Source organism: Marmota monax, unplaced genomic scaffold, assembly GCF_021218885.2.
Source record: "Marmota monax isolate L192 unplaced genomic scaffold, Marmota_monax_Labrador192_F-V1.1 WCK01_AAM20220418_F8-fsc00052, whole genome shotgun sequence".
Classification (NCBI taxonomy): domain Eukaryota; kingdom Metazoa; phylum Chordata; class Mammalia; order Rodentia; family Sciuridae; genus Marmota; species Marmota monax.
This window is the reverse complement of record NW_026693473.1, coordinates 8,045,349-8,071,651: the sequence shown is the minus strand read 5'-3', so window position 1 is coordinate 8,071,651 and position 26,303 is coordinate 8,045,349. Positions and strand designations below refer to the sequence as shown.

The 26,303-nt window shown below is 35.5% G+C and overlaps 1 protein-coding gene and 1 non-coding gene across 2 annotated transcripts in view; one reads left to right on the top strand and one right to left on the bottom strand.

The window, feature by feature from the left end:
* Window positions 1-213: 213 nt before the first annotated feature.
* Window positions 214-339, top strand: LOC124101897 (U4atac minor spliceosomal RNA). The gene has a single exon (XR_006854737.1). It is a non-coding gene; the product is annotated as a U4atac minor spliceosomal RNA (small nuclear RNA).
* A 2,935-nt stretch (window positions 340-3,274) lies between these two features.
* The window catches only part of Pak2 (p21 (RAC1) activated kinase 2), a 74,447-nt gene continuing 51,418 nt past the window's right edge, over window positions 3,275-26,303 (bottom strand). Inside the window, exons 7-15 of the mRNA XM_046457932.2 lie at window positions 24,667-24,799; window positions 22,536-22,599; window positions 20,766-20,814; window positions 20,166-20,278; window positions 18,796-18,913; window positions 15,694-15,793; window positions 13,018-13,214; window positions 7,535-7,672; window positions 3,275-7,092 (exon numbers count right to left, since the gene is read on the bottom strand). Of these exons, the coding sequence (XP_046313888.1) occupies window positions 7,006-7,092; window positions 7,535-7,672; window positions 13,018-13,214; window positions 15,694-15,793; window positions 18,796-18,913; window positions 20,166-20,278; window positions 20,766-20,814; window positions 22,536-22,599; window positions 24,667-24,799 (999 nt within the window). The 3' untranslated portion in view covers window positions 3,275-7,005. The remainder of the gene's footprint in view (window positions 7,093-7,534; window positions 7,673-13,017; window positions 13,215-15,693; window positions 15,794-18,795; window positions 18,914-20,165; window positions 20,279-20,765; window positions 20,815-22,535; window positions 22,600-24,666; window positions 24,800-26,303) is intronic.

Sequence of the window (26,303 nt, the reverse complement as noted above, 5' to 3'; positions counted from 1 at the left end):
ACTAAGCTACATACCCAGCCTTTTTATTTTGAGACAGGCTCTTGATAAATTGCCTCAAATCGACACTGGCCTCAAACTTGTGATTCTCCTACCTCAGCCTTCTAGTTGCTGGTATTAGAGGAATGTGCCACCATGCCAAGTGAGCCATCTTTCAATGAAAGAATCCTCTGGAAATGTAGTGAAAGTTTAACAACCTGAATCTCTAGAGGAAGAACCATCCTTTTCTTGGGGTTGCGTTACTGTCCAATGAACATCTAATGAGGGCAGTACTGCTAACGCCTACACAACACGCTTGCATCAATTAGAGCTTTGTTTTATTTTGGTGCAATTTTTGGAAAAAAGAAAAACCTCTTTTCCCTGAATCTCTAGAGGAAGAAAAAAAAAAATTGAAGCTGTTCAGCATTGCCAACATTACCCTCCCTTGAGCCCTTTCACAGTCTCCTCAAAGAGTCAAACATTTATACCAAAGCTCAGAGATTGATATGCAAATCTGTGCATACTATAAATCTATTTTAAAGTAATGAAATAGGGCTGGAGCTGGAGCTCAGTGGCAGAACACTGGCCTAGCATGTGTGAGGCACTGTGTTTTGACCCTTAGCACTATAAAAATTACAAAATAAAGGTATTCTGTCCATCTAAATACAAAAAAAAAAATCAAAACAATGAAATAAACTAAAAAATAAAAATCAAATGTTACTCCTTTCCTGAAATGGGGGGGGGGGCGGGGAATGCTATTTCACAAAAATGCCTTAGGTCTGACTGCAGGTGGTCACAAGCCCAGAGTAAGCCAGCCAACTTTTATTGAAAGTCTCTTGCAAGGCACACATTCAACATGAAAGTACTTTTGCCAGTGTGAAAACAGCAGACTCCCAGAATACCAAGAAGTTGAATCCATGCCAACTTGTACTTCAAGCTGCTTCATGGTCACATGGGATCTCGGAGACCACCGTCCTAAGCTCTCAGCCTCCCTGCGTCTCCCCTCCAAGGTAGGAAACTGTCTTGCTTACAACAGAATCAGACAACATCTGTATCAGATTTTTCTTTTCTTTAAAGGAGAGAAGGAGAGCTTGTTGTATCAAAGGCTTTCCTATTTCATTTTGAAATAACAAGTAACTCTTAAAAATTTTTTACTGGGACCAGAGATGACCCCGGCAGTGAAGACTTTTAGCCATGCTGAAGCAGGAGTTTTTATAACTTAGAAAGGTCACTCAACAGCAGTGTTGCCAGAATGCAGTGTGATGAAGAAAAAGTAGTTATAAAGCTGATGCAAAAATAATTCAGCCTACAATACCCAAGGGACAGAGAGCAGCAGCTTCAGGAATATTAAGGAGGTAGAATCCACAGGACTTGCGGTTTTCAGACATGATATCAGAGAAAGGGCACAGCCCCAGAGGAGTCCAAGGGCCGATGGCAGTGCCAGTCACTTGGTCTTCCCAAATAGGAATGACTGACACATGAAGCTGTGCATGGAGGTGTGAAAGGTCTGTGTGATGTCCAGTATTCATCTCAAGTGCAAGAGAGGTCTTTGAAAAGGTAGGCTTGGAAGTTAAGTGGTAGACAAAAATCACAAAAGTCAGAGGCACAAAAGTTCAATTGCCTGGGAACAGCAAATTGGGGGAATCCACAGAGGCAGGGGAGGAATGGCCAGAGGTGCAAAAGGAAAGTCCAGAGAAGGGTACCTCAGAAATGGAGGGACTCATTTGAAGGAGGCAGATTAACAGTGCCCCGTGTCACAGAAGTCATTCAAGAGTACTAAAAAGGGCCCAGTGAATTTAGTATGTGGGTGTTGAAAAAGGCAGTTATCAACATGTTGAAGAGGCAGACACATCATGACAATGAAAATAGTAAGTATAGTCTCCTCTTTCCAGAACTTAAGCTAAGAAAAGTCCAAGGAATTTTGTTTTAGATGCAAGATTTGTGAACATGCTTTGGTTTTGCTGAGGGTTAGAGAGAGCACAGGAACAGATGGCAGGTGCAGCAGAGCTAGGAAGACTGTGTGGCCTGAGAACCTGGGAGATTACAGAATATGGAGGGGCAGGTCCTTGGTGACTTAGCTGTTCAGAGGAAGAACATCTTTCACTAAGACCTGAAAATGGCTAAGATGGAAACTCAGAAAATTCTGGCAGTAGAGTAGAAGACATTAAGGGATGGGATGGAGGGATACAGGAGTTGGGAATCATGAGATAGCTTTGGAGAAAAGAGGGAGAGGAAGAAAGACCTAGAAGCAAAATCAACAATTGCTAGATAATATCAAGAGGCTAACATTTATCTGACTCAGGTGCAGTGGCTCAAGCCTGTAATTCCATCATTTTGGGAGGCTGATGCAGTAGGATTACAAATTCAAAGCCAGCCTCAGCAACTCATCAAGGCCTTAAGCAACTTAGTAAGACTGTCTCAAAATAAAAGAATAAAAAATGGGGTGTGGATATAGAACTCCCCAAGGTTCAATCCCTGGTACTCTGGTACCAAAAAAAAAAAAAAAAAGAAAGAAAAGAAAAAAAGTGTGCATGAGACTAGAACTAAACTGCTTGATAGTGACAAATATAAGAAGTTACTGCCTACACCTCTCACCCCAGCCTAAAAGTGTGTATATTGTATGCTTTTTAGTAATGAACCCTCAATAGTGCAGGTGTTACCATGTTAGAGAATCCGACCTCACAAACTAAATTTGTATGATTTCAAATAATTTTACCCTTTGTGCTTGTGGTACTGGGGGTCGAGGCCCCTGGGGTGCTCTGCAGCTGATCTACATTCCCAGCCCTTTTTCTTATTTTCAGAGAGTGTCTCACTAAGTGGTCCAAGCTATCCTCAAACTTGTGATCCTCCTACTTCAGCCTCCTGAGCTACTGGGACTATAGGTGTGTACTACCATAAAGTACTATATTCAGCCAGGCATGGTGGTGCATGCCTGTAATCCCTGTGGTTTGGAAGGCTGAGGAAGGAGTATTGCAAGTTTGAGGCTAGTCTTAGAGAACAGTAAGACACTGTCTCAAAATAAGATATTAAAAAGGGCTAGGAATGTAGCTCAGTGGTAAAGTGCCCCTAGAGCCCTGGTTTCAATTTGCAGTACACACACACACACACAAAAAAACCTCTTAAATGACTTCGTACACACATTCAAAATGGTGCCATTACACCATTAAAAGCTTTCAAATATTTATTGCTAAAAATACCTGTAATCCAAAATATACTCTTTGGAAAACTTTTAGACTTTTAAACATTTATTATTTTTATACTATTCTGACCAAAAGAAAAAATGGAAGTTTAGAAAAGGTAAAAATGGACATTAAAAATGTTTATTTCTAGCCCTGAAAGAACAAAATTAAATGAAGTCTCCAATACAGCAGTTAATGTCAATGTAACAATTAAATATTGAATGGGATTAAATTAAAATAGAATGTCATATAATATTTGAAGATAAAACAGAAAAGACAACTACTTTCATTGAATTCCATTTCTACCTACAAAACAAGGGGTGGGGGGGAAGCCAACACATTCCAACCAACAACGATGTAATTCTTTTTCTTATGAAAGTTTGTCAGGATTACCAGACATTTCTTTCTGCCTCTTGTCTTGGCAATGTTTTAAAATGGTGAATGATACAGACTTCAGTTCTTTCAAGGCCAGGCCACTGCTTCATTCTTCTTTCTAACACAAATACCCAACATAGCATCTGTGCCAATTTTCAATAAATGTGTTCAGTGAGAAAAATAGTGGGCATTTTGTACTCATGCTACGGAAAAGCTGATTTTAGCTGTTTAAGTATCCACTGACAGCATAGAGACAAGGAAGACAATTTTTTTATATTACTATGAAATCCCATTATAAAAGCCAAAAATTAGTATTCATCTGAATTTTAGATAGTCTATGATATTTGGAAATTTCACTGGATAGGCATCTCAGTATATTTAATAAGTTTTAGATTCCAAAAATTGATGTAAATTCCTTAAGCCTCTTCCCCCCCCCCCCAAACTATAGATATTGCCTAATCCCATCTAAAGTTATTCTGGCTAGAATACAGAATATACAAACAAACATGTATTTGAGTGAGCCCTACAGAGAAGTACTCATAGGTAGTTTAAACTCGTTTGTTAAAGGCACAGTTTGTTTAGGACTGGTGGTTACTAGATAAAACTGAAGCAGTTCAATATTTATGTTGAAAGGCAGAGCATTCCTGCTTTGTGCCAGACACTTAACAAAGACCACAAAGACCACCGTGCTATCCCTGGTTTCTTTACTTAACAATGAGAGTTGTTCATTATTTCTAGGTAGTGGGGAAAAATCAATATTTTTATAGTTTCCCAGTTTCAATTATCCCTAAAAGCAGCAAAAGGAACGAGAGAAGATAACTTTAGGACCAGAAAGTCTACAATGTAATAAATAAGTACTACAGTAATATTGTCCCAATAACACAAAAGGACTCCTACTGTACTTTTAGATTTAAATAGGAATTCTCATTTTAAAGTGATAACAAAAGGGTAAATACAAAAGGTAATGATTAAAAAACATGAATCTTGATTCATATATAATTGTTCTTTCACGAGATCTGAAAATTTTAATTTAACTAATAAATCACAATTTTGTATTGCTTTTTAAGATTATTTTGTTTCAAATGACACATTTCAGAAGTAACCAAAATATATTTCTATTACAGGTTAGTTTACCCAGGTAAGTAAAAGGAAAGAATAAACCACAGTGCAGCTCCCTTAACCTAGGAGGCAGGTTTTAATGACAAAGTCCGTTGCCAGCAATGGACATGCAGGTAACCATCAAAGAAGTTGTATACAAATCCCAAATTGCTTCTATCAACGGAAAAGCCCTTTGTTGAGTCACAGCATAAAATGGGGGTGCTGGCACATATCCCATGACTGAGGATGAAAGTGCCTTCTTGAGTGGTCATGATGAGCAGTCTTATTCAGTCAGGTTCATTTTCTATTCATTAGTAGCATCTTCTTTATCATAATCCATCCAACTGTTTACAAAGAAGGTTCAAATTTGGAACTCAAGATGCATTGTAGCTTTCCTCAAAAAATAAACCAGCTTCTTTCTGTAATTTAGTGACAGCTATAGAAGACCAAATACAGTCCAGAGAAAAATGAAATCAAGAATCATACTGAAAACAGAGGCCATTAAGTGCTTTAGATGAGTTTCATTAATTATTTTACTCATTTTTCTGAAAACCTTCCTGTACTATCGATAAAAAGCCATTTCTCTTTATACCTGAATTTAACACAGATACAGTGGAAATAAAATGAAACCCTGCTAATTTTCCCAATATATTCCAAAACAGCAAAATTACTTTTATTCATGATTTGTACTATTGCAGGATATCAAACAGGTGTGAAGAGTTCATTGGGAGAAGATGGTGGGAACAAAATGCCAGAACCAACCACAGATTTTTCTCTGTATGTGGTTCCAGGCATGTCAGGATGGCCAATACCTCCTCCAAAAGCAAAACGGCAACAATAATAACAACAATGAAAAGAAGAAGAAAAGAAGGGAAGAGGAAAGACGGGGAACTCTAATATAATGCTAAAGGTCACAGACCTTTTATTAAACCTTTTTAAAAAAGCATTACTATCATTAAGCACATTTTTCTTCCTTTCTCCACTTTTTTACACGAATAGTTTCTACTTATTTGAAAAACAAAAACTAAAGTAACTCAACATCTCAAGTGATCCATATTAACAACTACTTTGTTATTTAAGTTCTCATATATAATGAAACATTACTAATGGGTTGGGAGAACAGTGAACTTAATGACAAATCTTTACAGTTTACTGTTTGTTCATAAGTCTCATCTCTATAATATTGACATTTCTCTTTCATGATTTAAATTATTTTAGAACTCACTAAGGTTCAAGACTTTCACTTTTGTTTTTGCCCGCCCAAATGTAAGAGGGGAAAAAAGTTAACTTTTCAATTCTGAAAATTCGATGGTTATTATATTATTTGTTCCAGGGGTTGGGGGAGGGGTAAGTGTGGGGAGAGGTTAATTAAAAACAAAATAAAACAACTCCCCCAAACCCAAAATTGCAACATATACAGAAACTTATTTCCAAAATGAAGGGGAGAGAAGAGGGAAAGGAAAGGGGAAGGCAGCGGCACCAACCAAAGTCACGAGGCCCAAGTTGGAACAAGCACAAATCACTGTGGTTCCTAAAGCCAAGTCTAAAGAAGAAACAGGCAGAAAGGAAGACAAAACCGTAAGGAGGTACAGTTGATGGGATTCCTTTTTTTGTTTCAATGATTTTAGTTATAAATATAGATTAGTTTTCTTTCTATACATGTAACAAATGCCAAACTCACTACCATGAAATTTCTAAAACTGACTCTTTCACATTTGTTAAAAAAGGTAAAAATCACATACTTTTCTTCCTTGCTTCCTTCAGTTCAAGTTCTGAACTGAAATATTACATGTAACAGTAGCTGGTCGTAACTTCTACAAAAAGTTAAGCCATATCAGCCTCCTTTGCCAATATAAAGAGCTACATAATTTCTATCATACTTGCCTTCAATTTAGGCCTGAGAAGAACTTCTCAAAGCAACTCAGAAGGAGCAAGTCAAGGAAAGGAAAGGAAAAGTTATGAAGGAGAGAAATGAAGACCAGCAGATAAAACACTCTGAAAAACTCAAATCTGCCATTCAAGTATTGAAAATATCCCAAAGGAGACAACGAATGGGATCTATTATACCAAAGTCAGCAAAATAAAATGCAAATCTCAAGCATGATAAATGGCCTCAGTAGGCTGTCTGCTGAAAGATGTAAGGCTAGTGATTCAGTCCATTATTCCTTTTTGACCCTAAAAGAGGGATTCACTTGAAAGTCACAGTTCTCTTTTTGCATTTTCTTAGTTGTCTTCAGGGAATAGTAGTTTGTTTTTTTCCTTCCATGTTATGCAGACCATCCATCTCTTTAAACACACAAAAGAGAAATAACTTTCATATATTAAAAAATTTCTTTTTAGAAAATGGAAAAAAGAATATGAAGCCCCATCAATGATGTTAACGGTTACTCTTCATTGCTTCTTTAGCTGCCATGATCAATGGTGTCAAGCTAGATAATGGTTTGGCCAGTTTCAGGAAGGGGTGCTGCCAGAAAGAGGGGAGAGAAGTGCATAAATGTTATCAATTTAGAAACAAAATATTTTCCTTCAACTAAGCCCTGAAGAGTACTTATGAATGCAATTTACTTAACACATATTTTAATACCTGCCCAAACCCCTCATAATCAGTATGTAACTTTCTTAATTGAAAACAGAGTTGTTTTTCTAATTTCCAAAAATCTACAGTTAAACAGCCCATAAATACAATCATGCCAGCATTGAATGGGCAAGATATTTGATAATATACAAAAACTTACTATCATGATACTAAACTTTTATTCCTGGCAGACAAAAATCCTAAAATGTAGCAGCTGCCTTACTAGCAGTGACCAATGAATAGTGAAATGTTATTAACACTATGAAAATTTTCTGTTGATTATTCAAAAAGAGTCAACATTTTCCAAAAAGGGCATAATTTCCAAATTTACCTGTAACAATTCTTTGGCTGAACCCCTTTTCTCGACGTCCATTTCCAAACATCGATTTAAGAAATCTCGAAATATTGGGGAAAGTTTCTCTGGATTCTGAAGTTCTGGAGTTCCATTAGTTGCTATCAGGTATAAGGCCTAAAAATAGAACAACATCTGTGACATTCTACTTTTTTTATGGGAGGGGGTTGGTAACTGAGGAGTGTACCCAGGGTTGCTTTACCGGTAGGCTATATCCCTAAACCTTCTTTTTTATCTTTTTGGTACCAGGGATTGAATCCAGGGGCACTTAACCACTGAGCCATATCCCTTTTTATTTTTTTATTTTGAGAGAGGGTGTCTCACCAAATTGTTAAGCTGGCCTCAAACTTGTGATCCTTTTTTTTTTTTTTTTTTAGTTTTATTGATTTTATTTTTTTAAATGCACGACAGCAGAATGCATTACCATTCTTATTACACCCATAGAGTACAATTTTTCATATCTTTGTATATAGAGTATGTTCACACCAATTCATGCCTTTATACATGTACTTTTTTTTGCATTACAATTCTTATTACACATATATACCCCAATTTTTCATATCTCTGTTTATATATAAAGTATGTTGACACCAATTTGAATCTTCATACATGTACTTTGGATACTGATGTCCATCACATTCCACCTGTGATCCTCCTCCTCCAGCCTCCTGGGTCACTGGGATTACAGGTGTGCAATCATCGGATACAGTATTTGCAACATTCTGAAGAAGGCTCAACAAAATTATAGTTTACTATAACTGGAACTCTGTGTGTGTGTGTTGGGGGGTGGGGTAGTACATTGAAACCCAGGGACTGTGCATGCTGGGCAAGAACTTTACCACTGAACAACATCTCCAGCTCCTCTTTCTTTCTTTTTTTTTTTTTTTTTAAGTTTTCTTTTCAGTTGTTGATTTATTTTATTTATTTGTTTATATGTGGTGCTGAGAATTGAACCCAGTGCCTCATACATGCTAGGCAAGTCCTCTACCACTAAGCCACAAGTGCAGCCCTCCAGCTCCTCTTAATTCTTCAAAGACAATTACCATAAATACTAACATGAGGTTATCATTATCTCCACCTGTTTGGATTTTGCATCCTCCCTCTTTCCCTTCCTTTTTGTTTTTACTGGTGTAGGAATTGAACGCAGGCATATGCTGGACAAGTAAGTGCTCTACCACTGAACTATACCCAGCCCTCTTTTTATTTTATTTTGAGATAGGGTATCTCTAAGTTGCCCAAGCAGGTCTCAAACTTAGAATCCTCCTGCCTCAGCCTCTCCAGAAGCTGAGATTACAGGTGTGTGCCACCAGGCCTGGCAGCTTCATCTTTTCTGTGTCAAACTATAAACTGCTTAAAAAACAAACAAAAAAACCCAAAAAACAACCCAACAACAACAAAACTGACGAACACTTTCAGCCACTCACTATACTTGGACAGCATCTAGCCTTTTTAGACTGAATTTCTTTGCTAAGCAATATGCACTTAAAGATCTTTCAGTTTAATATACCTATGCCACAGGCATATAATAAATTTTCCACATTCCTTCCCTCTAATAAATAAATAAATAGATAAGATAAAATTCTCTCATGTCTTTTTGTGGTCTCATAGCTCAGTTTTTTTTTTTTTTTAAATCAACGAATAACATTCTATTGTATGGATGTAATACATATATATCTGATTTTCTTTTATTTATTTTGTAGTGCTGAGGATGGAACCCAGGGCATGCTAGGCTTGTGCTCTACCACAGAGATAATGCACAGCCCTTACATTCACTTTTTGAAAGACATCAGAGTTACAGATTTGGCAATTATGAATAAAGATGCTATAAACATTTGTGTATACATTTTTATGTGGACATGTTCCAGTGCATTTGGATAAATACCTAGGAACACATTGCTGGGTTAAGTGGTAAGGTCATGTTCAGTTTTGCAGGAAAATGAAAAACTGTCTTCTGGAGTAGAGCATCCCACTAGCAATGAATGAGTGTTCCTGTGGCTCCATATCCTCACTCAATATTTGGTATTGTCAGATTTTTTGGACTTGAGCATTCTAACAGGTGAGCATTCTAACAGGTGAGGTATCTCATTGTTATTTTAATTTACCAATTCCCTAACTACCCGAATGTTTAGCTCTTTTCATACGTTTATTTGCCGCCTGTGTATCTTATTTTGCGCTCCCCCCACCCCCACTTTTTTTTTTAAGTTCTTGGAAACTGAGGCCCTCACATATGTTAGGCAAAAGCTCTACCACTGAGCTACAATGTCGGCCCTAAAAATCTTCTAAAGGAAGTCCAATTTATTTCTTTCATGGATGGTCCTTTTAGTGTTGTACCTAAAAACACTGCCAAACCGAAGGTGAACCTAGATTTTTCTCCTGAATTAATTTTACTCTAAAATGTCATGCCTTGGATAGCAATTAATTTCAGGTTAAGATCAAAGACTGTTGGAAGCCTCCAAACCTCCAACAGAATGGATAGAGACAGAAGCCCATAAAACACTCTAGCTAAATATTACCACCCCCCCACCATCACCAGTACCCCACCCCTGCTCACAATCTTCTCACCATTTGAGATCAATCTCACTATATGCTTTAACTTCATTTATGTTAATGATCATAAGCAGCCCAGGACTCCCAGGCATCTCCCCAGTTTCTCCACTCTAATGCCCATGTGGCTCGGAATATTCTCTTTACTTTCACCAGCAGTGCTTTCTAGGGGTGATTTTTTTTCTCTCACAACTCTAGGTCTAGAGATGAAGCAAGTATCCTTTCAGCTTTTCGTTGCTCTTTGAAATCTTCATCATTCTTTTCCTCTACAACACAGGCTTTTGACTACAAATCTACCTTTCCCTGTTTTAAATACCCATAAACCTCAGGCCAGTCCCCCCTTATTCAACTTCAAGATGTTAGCTCTTTGCACTGTTATCTCTAACGTTATTTCTATCATGATTCATGGCGATTTCAATAGCTACACAGATGCATGTTATAGTTCCTCATCTTCTTCTCTTATGTGCTAGCCTTTCTCACCATATACATGTATGTCCTACCCTCCACAGGACAGATACCAGCAACTGCAACTCTTAATTGTTGTTGCACTCCACCTTCTATCTTTTGTATTCCTAGTACTCCAGGTCAGCAATCTTATGACTCCACTGGACCTTAAATCTCATAGGAATCTCAGTGTCCATCATTCCTTTCACATGTCACTTCCATGACCCTCTCCCACTCAACTTATAGCATTTATCTGATTAAATGTGGTTAAAACTGTGTATTCCTTTCTTGTATCCATGCAGCTGAATGTGGTGGGATAAACCACTTATCTACAATGATTGACATCACTTAAGATTGACATCCACTAAGCTCATATGGGCTCTTAGTGCTTTCAGCAATCATGCTAGATTTCCCTACTCCATTTTCTCTCCTACTCTCCTTTCCTGTTGTAAGACAAATACATTTAGTTGTCATGTCTCTTTAGATGCCCCTTGGCTGTGACAATTTCTCAGACTTTCCTTTTTTTGATGACTTTAGACAGTTTTGAGGAGTACTGATCAGGTGCTATATAATACTACTGAAATGTGTCTGACATTTTTTTCATGGTTATATCAAAATATGGATTTTTGAGGAAAATCACAGAATTAACAGTGCCATTTTCTTTTCTTTTGCAGTACTAGGGACTGAACCCAGAGATGCAGAGTTACAGCCCCAGCCCTTTTTAAAAACTTAAAAATTGTGAGACAAGGTCTCACTAAAATTGCTGAGGCTGGCCTCCAACTTGCAACCCACCTGCCTCAGCCCCCCAGATAGCCAGGCCACCATGTCTGGCAACAGTATCATTTTCTCTGCATCATATTTAAGGTACATACTAGCAATATGAATTATTACTGCTGATGTTGACCTTATCACCTGGCCAAGGGCTTGTTAACTTTTTCCACTGTGAAGTTTCATTTCCCTTTCCATACTGTATTCTCTGGAAGTCACTATGTGCAGTCCATACTTGAGTTATGGTCTACTTCCTGCAAAGTGGAGCATCCACATAAACTTTTAGGATTTGTCTGCAGGGATGATTGATCTGTCTCTTCTCCCACATTTATTTATTAAATCATTTATATCAGCATGGACTCACAGATGTTTATTTTAAATTTCAAGTTATAATTCTTTACTACTTTATTTTGCTGTTCAAATTCTCCCAGCTTTGGTTATTAGGAGCTCCTTCACTGCCCCCTATGATACATTTCTCTCAATGTGCCCCCACCTCTTTCTTTGATAGTAGGGATTAAACTCAAATAATACTGCTATGAACACATTTGTGCAAGTTTTTTGTGGACATATGATTTTGTTACCTTTTTTTTTTTGGCAGTGCTGTGGATTGAACCCAGGCCTTGTGCATGCTTGGCACTCTAGCATTGAGCTATATCTTCTACTCCATGGATATATGCTTTTAATTCTCTTGGATATATACCTAGTAGTGGAATTGCTGGGTCATATGGTAACTCAATATTAACTTCCTGAGGAACTGTCAAATTGTTTATAAAGCAGTATAACATTTTACATTGTCATCAGCAATATAAGAGGGTTCCAATCTTTTTTTTTCATTTTTATTTTTTGTAGTACTAGGAATTGAACTCAGGAGTGTTCTACCTCAAAGGTATATCCACAGCCTTTTTGATTTTATTTTGAGACAGGGTTTTGCTATTGCCCAGGCTGGCCTCAAAATAGAAATCCTCCTCCTTTAGCCTCCCAAGTCCCTGGGATTACAGACAGATGTGTACCACTGTGCCTGGCCAACAATTCCAATTTTTCCACATTCTCACCAGTACTGATTATTGTCTGACATTAGGTAGAAAAAGGTATCCTCTGGTTTTAATTTATATTTAAATTATATTTCTTAATTAAAATTTAATTAAAATTAAAATAATTTTAATTTATATTTCCTTAATTGGGCCACACATGGTAATTTAAAAGGAGATGGGAGGATGGTTGAAATTCTTCACCTCAACTGCTAGAATATTTACTTATTCAAAGTCTACTCTGTTTGAAAATGGGCTTGAACACTGTCAGTTATAGAGTTTTCTCAGAGATATGGTTCTATTTCCCGCTTTTCTGAACCTTGGTGTACAGAGGCTGAAGTTCAAAGTTGATAACTTGATTTCTATTCTATATCCAGAAATGTGTAGGAAAAATACTTTAACTGTGTAGAAAAAGGCATCTAACTAGGGTACTTCATATTCTTACTTATACCATACAGAAACCATACAGCTGACTAATAAATACCTATAGTTTTAGCTAACACTTTCAGCTCTGTAACTCAGAAGCAGTATGACTTGTAGATACAAAGTAAGGGCAGAGATTAGGTTTTGTCAAGTTTCAATTCTAAATTCTTAACCAATGAACATCACAAGAAGTTTTAACTACACTTTAAGGAACAGTATTTTCTTACACTAAAGCTGGTGTTAAACTGGTCTTACCCTCAAAGGATTTTCATTGAGGTATGGAGGCTCTCCTTCGACCATCTCAATAGCCATGATACCCAGTGACCATATGTCAACTTTGGGGCCATAAGCTTTCCGTGTAACCACTTCTGGTGCCATCCAATAAGGTGTTCCAACCATGGTACTGCGTTTACTCTGCTCAGGGGTGATCTGGGCACAAAAACCAAAGTCGGCTAAGAAACAAACAAACAAAAAAAAACAACTAGAGTTAATAGCTTCTAGTGATGGTTTTATAAAAGAGTTCACTTCAGATGACACAATTACATTTTGACTGTTCATGCTTCTTTAAATCTTTGTTAAAAAAAGAATAATAAAGTAATCCAGAATGGGATTAAAATATGTTGATGATGTTATATACTGCCACTTTTTGCTTTTTGTTCCTACAACAAAGTGTAAATTATTACAATGGCTTTTATTCTTAATAATAAATTCTATCCTAAAAAATTTAATAAAACTTAAAAAGTCCAAAGGGGAAGAGGGAATCACCAAAAGTGGACACCAAATCTAAATGCAGGCAATCAGGCAAGGGTCAACACTACTTTAGAATAAAATAAAGAGAAGCTAGAATCACTAAGCATACAACTTAGCAGACAGCTCAGAATTGAGGGCAATTGTATTGACAAGATACTCACTAGCATTAATCTACTCCAACTATCTCTACTATAACCAAGGAACAGAAAACTTACTTTAGTACCTGATGTTAATTTTGTAGAAAGGTCAGGATGAGAATTTATAATCTTTTCTTCCCTTCTACTGTTAAAGCCATTCAACTACTATGTAACTACTGGTATCAGGTCTGTAAACTTTAGACTGTTTTGTATTTGGATAAGAATGTATAATAGCTATGAATTGCTTGGTTTGCTTTTACTTAACTAGAATATTTTGTTAATTGTTTCTGTAAGAAATCCTTCCATACTGGAATATTTATCTGCCTCATTTTAAAAACCATAATATATTACAGTATACAAAAATACCAAATTACCATTCACTTACTGTTTGACACTTAAGATAGTTTTAGTTTTTCTTTACAATGTTGCAGGGAATATCCTTTTATTAATTGTAATGCATATATTTAGTAATTCTATAGGAGTTAGATAAAATAATTATAATGAAAATGAGTGTTTATAAAAGCCAGGTACTGTTCCAAGTACCTTATAAAAATATCTAATTCTCATGATAAAGATTTTTTTTTGTATTTGGTTCAGAGTAATTGATTTTTTTTTGGACCAGGGCTTAACCACTGAGCCACATCCCTAGCCTTTTTAAAAATTTTATTTAGAGACAGGGTCTCCCTAAATTAAGTTGTTAAATTGCTAAGGCTGGCTTTGAACTTGCAATCCTCCTGCCTCAGTCTCCAGAGCCACTGGGATTACAGATGTAGGCTGCTGCATCCAGCTTAAATAATTTATTTTAAAATTTATTTATTTTCTTGTGGTGCCAGGGAATTAGTCACTGGGGAAATTAAACCCAGGGTTTTGTGCATACTAGGTAAGTGCTTTACCATGATCTATAATCCCAGACCCAGTTTTCTTTCTTTCTTTCTTTCTTTTTTTTTTGTTTTGCATGCAGTTTGGGTGGGGGGAGTTTAACCAAGGATTGAACTTAGGGCTGGTTAACCACTGAGCCACATCCCAAGTGCTTGTTATTTTTTTATTTTCAGACAAGGTCTCACTAAGTTGCTTAGGGACTTACTAACTTATTGAGCTGGCTGTGAACTTTCGATTCTCCTGCCTCAACCTCCCATGCCAGTAGAATTACAGGCATGCACCACTGTGCACAGCCCCAGGTATATTTACTATTAAAATTATTCACATTTACAAATAGGGGAACCAAGACATATATATTTTTAGTTAATTTACCTAAGATCATTCATCTACTTAGTAGCAGTCACCACAAAACACTATCCAAAAAAGTCTAATTCCATTTTTATATGTCTCCACCAAAAATGTATGTGATTATCTACTTCTAATTTGTCCACTAAGATAATTTAAAGATAGAATCTTATATTTTGATGACCTAATTGAATAACCTTTAGAGGACACAGTTTAATAGCTCTGCTTGATTCCTCCAGAGGGCATGGCAGGAATTCCAAGATATAGACACAGAGAAAAAAAGTTTAGGATGTTTTTCATGACTCTACTGTGTCTCATACAGAAGAAAATTAGAAAAGTAGGATATTTTATTTGTCATCTCTGAGGTTACAGTCATATAGTTATATAGATTAGGCTATACTGTACAAAACTCAAGAGAATGCTGAAGAGTACAATGAGAAAAACCAGTCTAACAGATGGCAGAAACAAATACAAATTGATCTCTAAGACAGCATCAACACTAGGACAGGCTCAGGCACTGCTTCTTAGTCCTTTACATTTCTAACCTCCCAAAAAATCCTGAGATTGGTTCTATTATCTTCCTCAGTGAATAAATGAGAAAAGACACACAAAGAGATTAACTTGCCCAAATTATTAAGCAATTAGTAGCTAATCTGCTATTTAAACTCAGTCCAGTTCATAGTTCGTAATCTTTACCATTAAATTCCCCCCATATATTAATTATTTAAAATATTAACAGAAGAGATTTGTTTTAATTAAAAAAGCATAAAAGTATATTAAAAAATAATGAATGAATGTTTTTTCTTCATTTGTTACTCACTAAGTTTAACTGATCCTTCCATTCCCAAAAGTACATTGTCACTTTTGATGTCTCTGTGGATCACTTGATTGGCATGTAAAAACTCCAATGCCTGTAAACACTGAACAGAAGCAAACATATATCAATGAAATAGTCCCAAAAGGACTATCTTGCTAGTTCACATAGAGTAGTTATGTGTCTAGTATCCAGCTAAACACCCTGCAATACATTTACATTAACATTTATAAGAAAAAACATCCTCTCATATGCAAAGTTCTGAAAATAAAATACCTTAATTAGTAAGCAAGATCCCTTCCCACATTCTGATCTCTAGATATCTAGAGACATTATTAAATGATGTCTTATTAAGTCCTTTTTTTCCCAATGATTCTTTTTTTTTTTTTTTTTTTTAAGGAAAAGGCCTTTCTTTGATGCCCAGGTTGGCCTCAAACATTCCTCCTGCTTCAGCTTCCTGAGCAGCTAAGACTGCAGACATCTGCCATGTGCCCAGGTAGGTCATCCATCACTGATTTCTTCTTCTTCTTCTTTTTTTTTTTTTTTTTTGCAGTGCAGGAAATCAAACCTAGGGCATTGTGGATGCTACATAGATGCTACATATATAGTCTACTAATGAGCTACATTCCCAGTCTCTGACATGGATTTTTAAAACTTAGTCTTCAATGGTCTCTTTTATAAAATGATGGACGAGTCCATATAACTTCTAGGCCTTTTCAAGTTTAAATCCCTAGTAGTACACAGTACTTGGTCAATAAACATAAGTTCTTTAGAAATTATTTCCAGAGTAGAGAATAAACTTGTGATTATTTGCACTTGAAACCTGAGGTACTCAGAAGTCTAATCAATGCGAGCCACTAGGACAAGCAGGTAAGATTGAGGGTAGTCTGGTTGCATTCAGGGGTTCATTAAGGTAATGTACTATGTCTTCATCATTTCTTCTATGGTGGATTTTATGTCATGCTATATCCACAGCCTAATACTAACAATGAAGGAATATGGCTAGAGGTAGAGAGCTCAGTGGTAGAGCACTTGCCTAGCATGTCCGAGGCCCTAGGTCTGATCCCCAAAACTGAAATAAAACTAAACAAAACAAACACATAAACCAAAAACACTATTAAAAATAAATAATAAAACAAAGTTATTGTGTCCATCTACAACTAAATTTTTTTTTTTTAAATTAGGGTAAATTCCTCCCTTCCTTAAACACAAGAATGAAATTTTAAATATTTCTTTGTCCCATAGTTTTTCGTTGTTGTTTTGTTTTGGGTTTTTTGGGTACTGAGGATTGAACCCAGGGGTACTCAACCACTGAGTCACATCTCCAGCCCTTTTTTTTATATTTTATTTAGAGACAGTGTCTTGCTGAGTTGCTAAGTGCCTCACTAAGTTGCTGAGGCTGGCTTTCAACTCGCAATCCTCCTGCCTCAGTCTCCTCAGCCACTGGGATTACAGGCACATACCACCATGCATGGCACCGCCATAGTTTTTTAATATAAACTGAGACAATAAATTATATACTTGGGAAAAGTTAGATGTATTTTTATTCTTATTCCCATCAGAGTAGAACAACAAATAAAGTCTGCACATTATTTGTAACTATTAAAAGTCTCATTCAAAATATTCTACTATTATACAAAGAAAAAACAGATAATAATGGTCATGTTATTTTTTACTAGGCATTTAATTGGATTCTGGAAAAGAATAAAACCACAGAAAAATATTCATACAAATAAGTAGAAATTAACTTGTCATATTTTAAAAACTTTGATACATAAAAGAACACCCAAGTGAATGCAGTTAGAACAACTCCTAAAATTATTAACTATGAAAAAAATTGAGAAACAAATAAAGTATAAATAAATTCTTATTAAATTTTTATTAGTTTTTAAGTGATACTCTGTTAAGGGATATAACTATGTTCAGAACTATGAAAGAGTTCTTATTTCCTTAATCACTCAGGTGGGACACCACTCAGAATTAAATTTTCAAAGAATATTACCTTAATAAAAATAATTCTCCATATATTACACAAAGTTTATAATTCACTGTGTATTACACAATAGTCTCTCATAAACTTTTATAATTTTGTCATTTATGACAATGATCTCTGTGACATCAGGACAAAGTACTATCAGTTTCAATGACAATGAAACCATTAACCTAAGTCTTCTCTATTAAAAAAAAAAAAGGGACAGACAGATGAAACACTTGCTTTTGCTTAGACTTAGGCAATTTGGAAAATTCTACTAGCTTAAGCAAACAGTACATCTATAAATTCATTAATAAATATGAAGAAACAACCAATTTCTTCACCTTCAGTGAGCTCAATAAAGCTAGAAGCAGACTTAGTGATATTAAAGGTAATCACATTATCTTGTTTGGTCTGTGATAGTTCTAGTTCCCAATTTGGTGGGTGGGGAGCACAAGGAGGGATACCAGGGCACTTTACTACTTTACTTTAACCCAGAGGTACTTTACTACTAGGCTACAAACCTAGCCCTTTTTATTTTTTATTTTGAGACAGGGTCTCACTAAGTTGCTTAGAACTTGCTAAGTTGCTGAGCCTGACTTTGTACTTATGATCCTCCTGTCTCTGCCTCCTGAGTCACTGGGATTATAGGCATGCACCACCACACCTGACTGAGTGGCATATTTTTAATAGCACCTACCCTGTCTGGATGATAAACTATTGTGATGACTATAAAGAGATTTGAAGATGAACCTAGTTCTTCAAAGACCTTAACCAGGCATGTGTGTAACCCCAGCTACACCAGAAATGGAGTTACAAGGACCACAAATTTGAGGCCAGCCTAGGCAAGTTTTGAGACTGTCTCAATATAAAAAAATAAAAAGGGGATGCAGCTCAGTGATAAAGGGCCCCTGAGTTCAATCATCAGTACCCCCCCAAAATTAAAAAGGGCCTAAATTTCATTCCCAAGGTAACTTACACCTGAAGGGCTGAAACTCTCATTTGAGATGAAACAGTATGGGATAACTTGCAGAGAATGTGTACAATTAAAATTCCCGGTGCAGAAAAACTTTCCTTTAATTTATCTCTTGCTGACCACACATGACCCTTCTTTATCCCAAAGAAAGCAAACTCACCTCTCTGCACACAGCAGCAATCTGCGCCTCATCCATGCAGGTTTCTGTTACAACATCAGTAAGTGACCCACCAGCAAGGTACTCCATTACTACAAACAATTCATCTCCTACCAGGTAACTAAAAACAGAACATATAAAACATGTATTTTTATTTTTCTAAGCATATTACACTCTAGGTTCAAGATTTCAAGTGTTACGCACCATAATAATAAAACTAAAGAGCTGATAATTTGAGAGCTAAGAAGAAAACTGAAAAGTTACTATGTAAGAGCACAAAAAAATAACTGAGGGTCATTATGATTTTTAAGTCATAGTTTGCCCATAATAGTAGTCTAGGTGTATACATAACCAAAATAACCCTAACGTAAGGATTATTGATCTTGTTTTGCAGACACAGGGACAAAGGCTTGGAGAGGTTATGTAACTCAGACAGTAAGTGACAGAGTCAGCATCTAAAGTCAAGTTCTAATGATTTCAAAGCCTATGGCTTATCTTAACGAGCATTATATGATGACTTGAAATACTATTTTAAAAAGCAGAGAAATGTACCTGAAAAGTTTATTTTCACGAACACAGACCCCATAATTAAGGCTAAAGTCTCAAAATATATTATCATTTCTCCATCCTCAACAAACTTACATATGGAAGAAAATCACCTGTAACTCTAATACGACACTAGTATCATATTTTTACTAGTTGTCTTTCATTCATACAAGTGAATCACTTTTTAAAAAATTGAATAATATACCTAATTTTCCATTCTGTTTTGTTTTTTTGTTTTTGTTTTTGTTTTTTTAACATCAATGTCTGGGGCTGGGGTTGTAGCTCAGTGGTTGAGCACTTGCCTTGCGTGCCTGAGGTACTGGGTTCGATCCTCAGCACCACATTAAAAAAAAAAAAGTAAAACAAAGATATCATGTTCATCTACAACTAAAAAAATGTTTAAAAAAAAAACACATCAATATCTGAACTACATGCACTTTTCATAAACATACAATTTGCCCACAAAGAACAGCATTTGAAATAAAAACTGATCTAAAAGTTTAAGAATTGTGTGCTAGTCACCTCTGTGGGTTAAGACATGAATCCCAATTGACCATTCCTTAATGTTTCAGCTTCTGATCATTTGCATGAATATATACACCATCAGCAAAGTCCTTCATTTAGCTGCCTTCTCTCTCTTGCCAAGTAATATCCTTGTAGCAAAATGACCTTCTAACTTGGAATATGCTATTTTCACCTCTCCTCTTTCTCTCTTAAGTTTATTTCTCGGTATTGACACTTCAAAGTGGATAGCCTCCATCAAACCACGAGACTACAAATTTCCATATTTTTATCCCCATATTTAAAAGAACCTCAAACATATTTACCTGTCTAAGAAGTTAACTATGTTGGGATTCTTTAATTCTTTCATCACCAAAATCTCATTAATGATCAGTTCCTTCTTTGGCTGTTTCTGTAAATTAATCTGTTTGATAGCAACCTAGAAGGGAAATAGAATTGGAGGAAAAAAAAATCAATGGTTTCCCTAATTATCTTAGAAAGTAACAAACACCAACCAGTTAATAATTTATAGTAACACACAATATTACATAGTAAGATTTAACGGACAAACAAGTAGTATTTTCACTTGCACACTGCCTATGCACAGTGTTATACACTATATGGACCCTAAATATGTTCAGATTTATCCTGAAGTTGATTAACCAACCTAAGGTCAATACAGTGCCAGGAATTAACCCTCTTTTCACTCCAACCTGGGAAAATATTTTTTTAAATATTTGCTTATTCATGACATAATTCCTTCTCTGTTCCCCTTAATGTGAGAATGGCTATAAAATGACATAGATTCATTCTTACAACATATCTAACTTAAAAAATATATTCCTACTGATTATGCTTAGCTTTATCTAGTATTTCTCCTACACAAAAAGCTAATATAACATCTAGAAGTATGAAAAAGTTGCTACCTCCTGTCCCAGAGCCACATCAGTAGCCGTAAAAACTGTACCAGAAGCCCTAGGGGAGAAAAGACACAATTAGAATTAAGGTTTCGAATCACTGCCATTTATAATATCCAAAGACTAAAATTTTTTACCCTTCTTACAATTGAAAAAGGATGAAAGAACACTTAAGATTCAACATCTTAAGAACCAAAAGAAAAAAAAAAGAGGAAAAGAGGAGGCCATCTTTCTGGACAAAACTTTTACTTTGAAATATTTCAGGCCTACAAAAATATAGGGAAAAAAAGAAATAAAAAAAAAATAACAAATACTCATGAATACAATTCCCTGCTTAAGAAACAAAGAACTGCAAATAAACTTGAAAATTCTCAGTAAGCCTTTTCCTTCAGCATTCTCCCTCCACCCAATGGTAACCTGTCCTTTTTATTTATCCTGTATTAGATGAGCATCGTTTCCATGCATTTTTGTATACTATGACGTTTCAGTTTATGTATTTCTCTGCAATTTGCTTTTTTAAAATTCACCTGGCTGGGTGTGGTGGCACACACCTGTAAAAGGGCTAGGGATGTAGCTCAGTAGTAAAGTGCCTCTGGGCTCAATCCCCAGAACCATAAATAAATGAATAAACAAACAAACAAATATATTCAACTGGATTTGTGATACCTATCCATATACATAGGTATTAGTCTTATTCATTATTAATTATTCAATATATAACATCTATATGTTCAAAATATTAAGATGATTTTCAATTTTTTATTATTAAAATCAGTGCTGAATTGAATTTAGTTGTTAAAAAGAAATTCAAAAGGAAGTTTCCAAAAATTCTCATTCTAAATCCCACCAATTATTTCTAAATCCACAGAACATTTTGTAGAGATTAGTAACATTAAAAATTCAAGATGTTGGGGCTGGGGATGTGGCTCAAGCGGTAAAGCGCTTGCCTGGCATGCGCGGAGCACTGGGTTCAATCCTCAGCATCACATAAAAATAAAGATGTTGTGTCCACCGGGGGAAAAAAAAAATTCAAGATGTTCATTTGCTTTCAAGCAATAGAGGAAAGAGCTTAATTAGTACAGTTTAAAAACAAATTACTAAACAAAATCTGATTGGCAGACTCAAAGATCAATATTCAATGATATGATTCAAAAACATTCATTCATTCATTTATTTATTTATTTTTAATTTTATTTTTTAATTTTAGTACTGGGGATTGAACCCAGGGGTGCTTTACCACTGAGCTTACTCCCAGTTCTTTTTATCTTAGGATCTAACTAAATTGCTGAAACTGGCTAAAAACTTGAAATCCTCCTAACTCAGCCTTCTGAGTTAGATTATAGGTGTGCACCACCATGCCCAGATAAATGTGTGGGTTTTTGCTTTGCTTTGCTTTTGTTTTTGCATTGCCAGAAATCAAACCCAGGACCTCATGTATCCTAGACAAGCACTCTACATGGAACTACATACCCAGCCCCAAATGAATGTTTTTATGGCCTATAATCCTGCAATAAAATTGTCTTTTAAATAAGTTATGGACAACTTTTCCATCTAATACTCCCTTACCATCTATGAGAAATAATATTTAATAAGAAACAATAATGTAAAGTCATTGCTGACATGTAGGGTTTTTTAACAATTACATTATGTATTTACACAAATCCCCTAGGGTACCACTCATAGAATACAGTGAACGCTCAATGTCAGGGGGAAAAGAGAGATCATGCTGAATACCCAGTAAATAGTGAATATTATGACAATACAATCATAAACACTTACCCCTGTCCAATTTTTTCATATCTTGTATATTTTTTCTTAGGATCACCTATGCTCACAATAGTTCCTATTTTAAACAAAAACAACATTGAAAGCTCAGTTGAACATTTTAAACACAAATTAATTTTGGTATAATTATTTCTTTTAATAAACTCTGATTTTAAAACACTGGTTTTCAAACACATCAAATTTCAACAATAATTTTTTTCAAACAAAACACTGAAGAAACTTAGTAAAAAAAAAGCAAAAAGGTATTCGAAACAAGAAAACACATACTCTCCATTAGGTTAGGACTCCTAACTAAATACTTTCTCAAAAATCATGACATTCCAGAACAACCAATTGTTCTAGTCTGCCTGAGATTTAAGGGGATTCTCAGGATATACAGCTTTACAAATGGCAATTTCAGCTGAGGCAAAAGAATCATAAACTCGAGATCAGTCTTGGAAACTCAGTGAGACCCTGTCTCAAAACAAAAAATAAAAAGGTTGGGGTGTAGCTCGGTGGTAAAGCACCGCTGGGTTCAACCCCCAGGACCCAAAACAAACAAAAACTTGGTAATTCCTGGGAAATTGGTCACTCTACTTTTCTACCACACTGCATATATTACACACAGTGATAAGTTATGAAACTACTTACTATCAGTAATAATAAATGAATGATATCCAAATGAAATAACCCTAAATGGCTTTTCTGACTATTTCAGTATATCTTCTTTTAATATATTTAGGAAATCACCTACTACTAATATGAACTAATTATGTATGTATTTTAGGAATGTTCAAAGTCATAATTAAGAAAAGATCAAAACTTAAATTCTATGACCAGTAAGTCAAAACATAAGAAAATCACATTAAATTTTCACTTAGTTAAAATAAAAGAAGACAGGGACATATCAGGAAACTCACATACATAATCTTATATAGGTACTCAATTTCAAGTTAGCCACTTAAGTTCAAGCCAAGAAGCTAAGGGCAAAAAGATAGGGGATGTGATAACTAAAGGTCACAAATGAATAGCCACAACTATTATTCTAGTTCATTTTTTTAAAGCAGCAGCCCTCCTAAGTAAGATAAGGTCTATTATATACATAAATATCTATAGGATACCACAGTCAAAGCAGTTTTATATTGGAAAGTACTAAGGAATCGAGAACAAATTAATGTAGAACATGTGATTATAACAACCTGTCTTTACAGTATTTTTCCTTGATCCTTCTATGTCACATGTTCTTTCTAACTATAGTTACTGGAGCCTTGTAATCTCCTTCCTGGAACTGTTACATTATTTGTAATGCTTGATTCAGGCCACTGATAGTTATTAAAATTAAAAGGGAAAAGTGTTTTTCCCTTGAATATATTTTATGACTACACATTCTATTTTGAAAAGCTATAGGTTTGGACAAATATATACAACCTCTTTTGATAAGGTTTGCAACTGTGTCCATGTTCATATCCTTCAGATTTGGCCCACAGAAAAGAAGTACTGCTCTCAAAGGGACTGACTTCACTATCAATACATAATATGTTTCAACAAACAAACTGAATATTACTTTGCCTTCACTTTTTTTTTTTTTTTTTTTTTTTGGGCAGGGAAGTACTGAGGGTTGAATCCTGGGGCACTTCTTATATTTTATTTTGAGACAGGGTCTCACTAAGTTACTCAGACTGGTCTTGAACTTGAAATCCTCTGCAATCTCCTGCTAGGATTATAGTCATGTGCCACCATGCCCAGCTCACTACATTTTAATTGAAGCATCTATTTCTGTAAAAAAACAATTTTTCTTTCTGCCTTGAGGCAAAATAATAAGCATATATTACAATCCAACTGGGTCTTTTTTTTTTTTTTTTTTTTGCAGTGATAGGGATAGAATCCAGGACCTTACTTACACTAGGCTAGTGCTCTACTACTGAGCTATATCCCCAGACTTGGGTCATATGTTTTAAGAAAATTAATAAATTAATTACATAATAACATAAGGTGGGGGTTGTGGTTCAATGGTAGAGCACTTGCCTAGCATGTATGAGGCACTGGGTTCAATCCTTAGCACTACAAAAAAATAAATAAAATGAAGTTACTGTCCATCTACAAAATATTTGTTTTTATAAAATAATGTAAAATATAGGTAACATACTTAATTTCTCCATAATCTCTTCATCTGTCATCTTTGTCTTCTTTTTCTGTTTGTCTGAAGATTTGGCACCACTGTCGACATTGGAATCACCAACAGGTGCAGGAATGGGGTCAATTACAGACCGTGTATAAATCTGCAGAGATATAGTTCATTACTGAGATTTGAAAAAAAAATATTTTCAGATATTCTTACTGGAACACTAATTTTTTACACAAAACTGTTATCTCTTTTTGTTCTAAAGAATGCAATATTTTCAGACTATAAAAAAACATGTATTGAAAAAAAGTGTGAAACATTTTTCTTTGCCATAGAATAAATTTATTTAAAAGTATATCTAGCAGCCAGGCACAGTGGCACAAGCCTGTAATACTAAGGACTTACGAGGCTGAGACAGAAGGATTCCAAGTTCAAAGTTAGCCTCAGCAACTCAGTGAGGCACTAAGCAACTTAATGAGACCCTGTCTCAAAATAAAAAGTTAAAAAAGGGGCTGGGAATGTGACTCAGTGGTCAGATGTCCCTGAGTTCAATCCACAACACCAAAAAACTATAACTAGCAAAACAGTAGGTCCATGAATAAAATTTATGTGTACCTAGATCTAAAATAGTAAAATGGGCTGGGGGTGTAGCTCAGTGGTACAGTGAGTGCTTGCCTAGCACTTGTGAGGTACTGTGTTTGATCTTCAGCACCACATAAAAATAAATAAATAAAGGCATCTACAACTAAAAATATTTTTTAAAGTTAAAAAAAATAAAATAGTATAACAACATAGTAAAAAAAGCAGCTCAGTTTAAAAATGTTTTTAATAAAAAAGATGAATAAAATGCAAAAGAATAAAACTTTGTTGTTGAAATAACTATTACTAATTTCTATAAAACACTTTACACAAATATAATACTTACTCTCCCTTTCATTTCAAAGAGCCAGTTGTAAGGATTATTGAAAACTCAGCCATCTGTCATGAGATGGGATCCAATGGCAGTTCTCGGAGCCACCACATCACAGTCCAGCCCCCTTAGTAGTTCTTTCCCTGGCTCCATCTGAGCTCATTACTGCTGAAATTCTCCCTCAGCTGGGGAGGAATTTCACTCTCAACTGTCTTTAGAATGCCATCAAGGCTTTGAGAGAAATGTCAAAATGAGAAATAAAGTACATAATCCGGGGAAGAGGAAAGATCTAAGTTTTAGATAGAAGAGTCACCCACATTATGAAACAGAGAAAAAAACAGATAAATGGATGACCTCTCTGGGAAAGAGGGCAAAACATGGAAAGAAAAAACCCAGGGGCTGGGGCTGGGGGGCTCAGTGGTAGAGCACCTGCCTCACATGAGTGAGGTATTGGGTTCGATCATCAGCACCACATAAAAATAAAAAAATAAATGAAGATATTGTGTTCATTTACAACTAAAAAAATTAAACAATAATTAATTTAAAAACCCAGTGAAGGGGCTGGGGATGTGGCTCAAGCGGTAACGCGCTCGCCTGGCATGCGCAGGGCGCTGGGTTTGATCCTTAGCACCATATAAAAATAAAATAAAAGATGTTGTATCCACTGAAAAACTGAAAAATAAATATTAAAAACATTCTCTCTCTAAAAAAAAGATAAAACCCAGTGAATTAAATATTCTAATTTTAAAGC